A 2,547-nucleotide genomic window follows, 5' to 3' on the forward strand; every position below is an offset into this window, starting at 1 on the left:
GGCCACACTAATGCTGACACAAGCCAGAATGCTGGCGGCTTCTTGGCCACTTGGGCACATACTGGCTCACCTCCATCCAGCCATCAACCAAACCCCCCACCCCGGTCCCTTTCTGCCAGGCACTCTCCAGCTGCTCTGCTCCAAGCCTGGAGTGTTGCAGGGGGTTGTTGTGACCCAGGAGCAGGACTTGGCACCTGACCTTGCTGAACCTCAAGGGCCTTTGCCCATTGATCATGCAAGGCAGAAGGATCCTCCCAGCAAGGGACCCTCAGTGTGCCACCAAGGACACATCCCAGAGGTTTCCCAAAGGATGAGAATCCTGAATCCTGACAGACACAGATCCTTGCCATCAATAACTGCTTGGTGGCAGCAATTCCCCCAAAAGATGCAGGAACCACGACGTGTTCCCTGCCCCAGGAAGCCTGAAGGAATTTTGGCCATCAGTAATGACAGCACAGAGGGGCAGGAAGCTGCAGCATCACATCCAAGACAACCAATACCCATTTCAGAGCTGGCCAAGCAGCACCAGCTCTGTGCATACGTAGTAACTGAGGAGTAACACCTTTGTAAACGAGCCAACAGCACCATTACACAACGTCAGGCTTCCCAGAAAGTGTGTTCCAGTTCCCACCACTGCTTCTGCCCCACGCAACCCCTCGCTACGTCCACGGCAAGAAGTTGCAGTGCAGAACCAGTCCCAGCAGCCAGTAGGACACGAAGAACCCGAGGATGCACTTGCTGAGGGGGGTGATGAGCCTGTAGTTCAGCAGCAGCATCACAAGGGGGTTTTTGGGTGCCCCTTTCCAACGGGGGCCAGATTCACCCAGCAGGGAGCTCTCAGAGGGAGGTGCTGTGGTTTGACCACCAGCCCCTTCACCCCAGAGCAAAGGTTCCTGTTCCTGCAGCAGGTGAGCACAGAACCAGTACAGGATGGGAGAGGAGCAGCCGAGGAACCGGGTCAGCACCTGAGGACGACAGGCAGAGCAAAAATCACTTGAATTTCACATCTCTGGCTGTGACCAGCCCTGACCCTGAGCCACGGCAGGACCAACCGTCAGTCGGCTGATAAGAGGACAGAAATATGGCCCAAATTCATGGTGCCAGGATTTATTAGGTTGAAATGAAACATCTCTCAGCTCAACCTGCTTTATTTATTATGATGCTTGTGTAAGCAGCCACGTGGTCCCCAGGTTTTGGCCAAGTGCTGTTCCTAATTGTCACCATCCTGGGTCACCATCCGGCTGAAATCCTCGTCACTGTCCAACTCAGGAGCTGGGCAGGGGCAGCAGCTTCAGGGAAATCTGAATCTCACTCTATTATTTTTTCATTGGGACCTCCAACCTTTAGTGCCACTCGCCATGTCCTAAAAAATCTTTAAAATACTTTCTAGGGACTGGTAGCAGGCTCTGGATCTTTCATTGCCTTCCATTAAGCTCAGCCCAACATGATAATGACCCAAAATCATTGTTCTCCAACAGCCCACAAGCACGTCAAACACCACCCACCAGCCAGACCCTTTGATCCCCACCCCGGTGTCCTGGTCACACTGAGCACCCAGCAAAGCTCTCTGGAGAAACATTCTGGCTGAGCAAAGGAACTGGCTTTGGAAACTCTCTGTGGAAGTGGCTCCCAAAGAGCAAAGGCAAAGCTTTTGGTTTGCACTGCTGCTGCCCTGGAGCTGGGACAGGCCCAGGCTCTGACTGCCACTGTCACCACGCTCCCCTCCCCTGGAGGAGCCACCCCTGTGTGTTGCTGTGAACTCCTACCTGCACGTGCATGCAGAAGAACCCAAACACCAGCAGGACCGTGGCGTGGACCACGTACACGAAGACAGCAGGGCAGCAAAATCCAGCTCTGGGTTTACCCTCCTCTTCACTCTTTCTTCTCTCTAGACCAAGGGTCAGGCAGTGCCGGGGGTTTGCAGTGAGGTAAGTCCAGGCAGCCCATGAGCTCAGAAGTGTGACGGGCAAAGCAAGCAAGAAATTTGGTATCTGCTTGAGCTCGAAGTACCTTAGAAAGCCCACATTCCAGTAAGTGTCTTGAATATAGGAATAGACCACTGGGAAGCGCTGGGAGCACCAGGGGGGTTTAGCCCCATTCATGCCCACCAGACGATAGCCCTTGTCCAGAGCCAGCTGCAGCAGTGCCTTGGGGACAGTCTGCTCCGGGCCAGGACCGCAGAACCTCACGTAGGCATAATACTGAAACACAGCAAAAGGCAGGAAAACCCCGGCGCACAGCAGAACCGCCGAAGACCCCGTGCTAAGGAGCTCCTTCCACAAGGGCCGGAGCTTCCCCGTCGATCCTGAACCCCCCTGGAGCCGGAGGGCAAAGCCTCGCCCCCGGGAGTAGAGGAGGAAGCCGGCGTTAACGAGCCCGTTGGCGCGCGCCCCGGCGGCCAGGGCGAAGAGCAGCCCGGCCAGGCAGCTCTGCCCCCTCTCCAGGCGCCACATGGCGCCGAAGGCCAGGAGGGCGAACAGGCTCTCCGAGTACGCCGCCGCCAGGAACACGTTGGCGGGGCCGAGGGAGAAGAGGAGGGCGGCGAGG

The 2,547-nt window shown here is 56.4% G+C and overlaps 1 protein-coding gene across 1 annotated transcript; it reads right to left on the bottom strand.

The window, feature by feature from the left end:
* Nucleotides 1–659: 659 nt before the first annotated feature.
* On the bottom strand, nucleotides 660–2,543 carry PIGV (phosphatidylinositol glycan anchor biosynthesis, class V; the record flags this gene model as incomplete). Its single annotated transcript, XM_008947445.1, has 2 exons — nucleotides 660–965; nucleotides 1,767–2,543. Coding segments are annotated over 2 exons (1,083 nt in total), but the record flags the coding sequence as incomplete, so codon positions are not given.
* Between the last annotated feature and the right edge of the window lie 4 nt (nucleotides 2,544–2,547).

The sequence above is a fragment of the Merops nubicus genome, unplaced genomic scaffold (assembly GCF_000691845.1).
Source record: "Merops nubicus isolate BGI_N331 unplaced genomic scaffold, ASM69184v1 scaffold40539, whole genome shotgun sequence".
Lineage (NCBI taxonomy): Eukaryota > Metazoa > Chordata > Aves > Coraciiformes > Meropidae > Merops > Merops nubicus.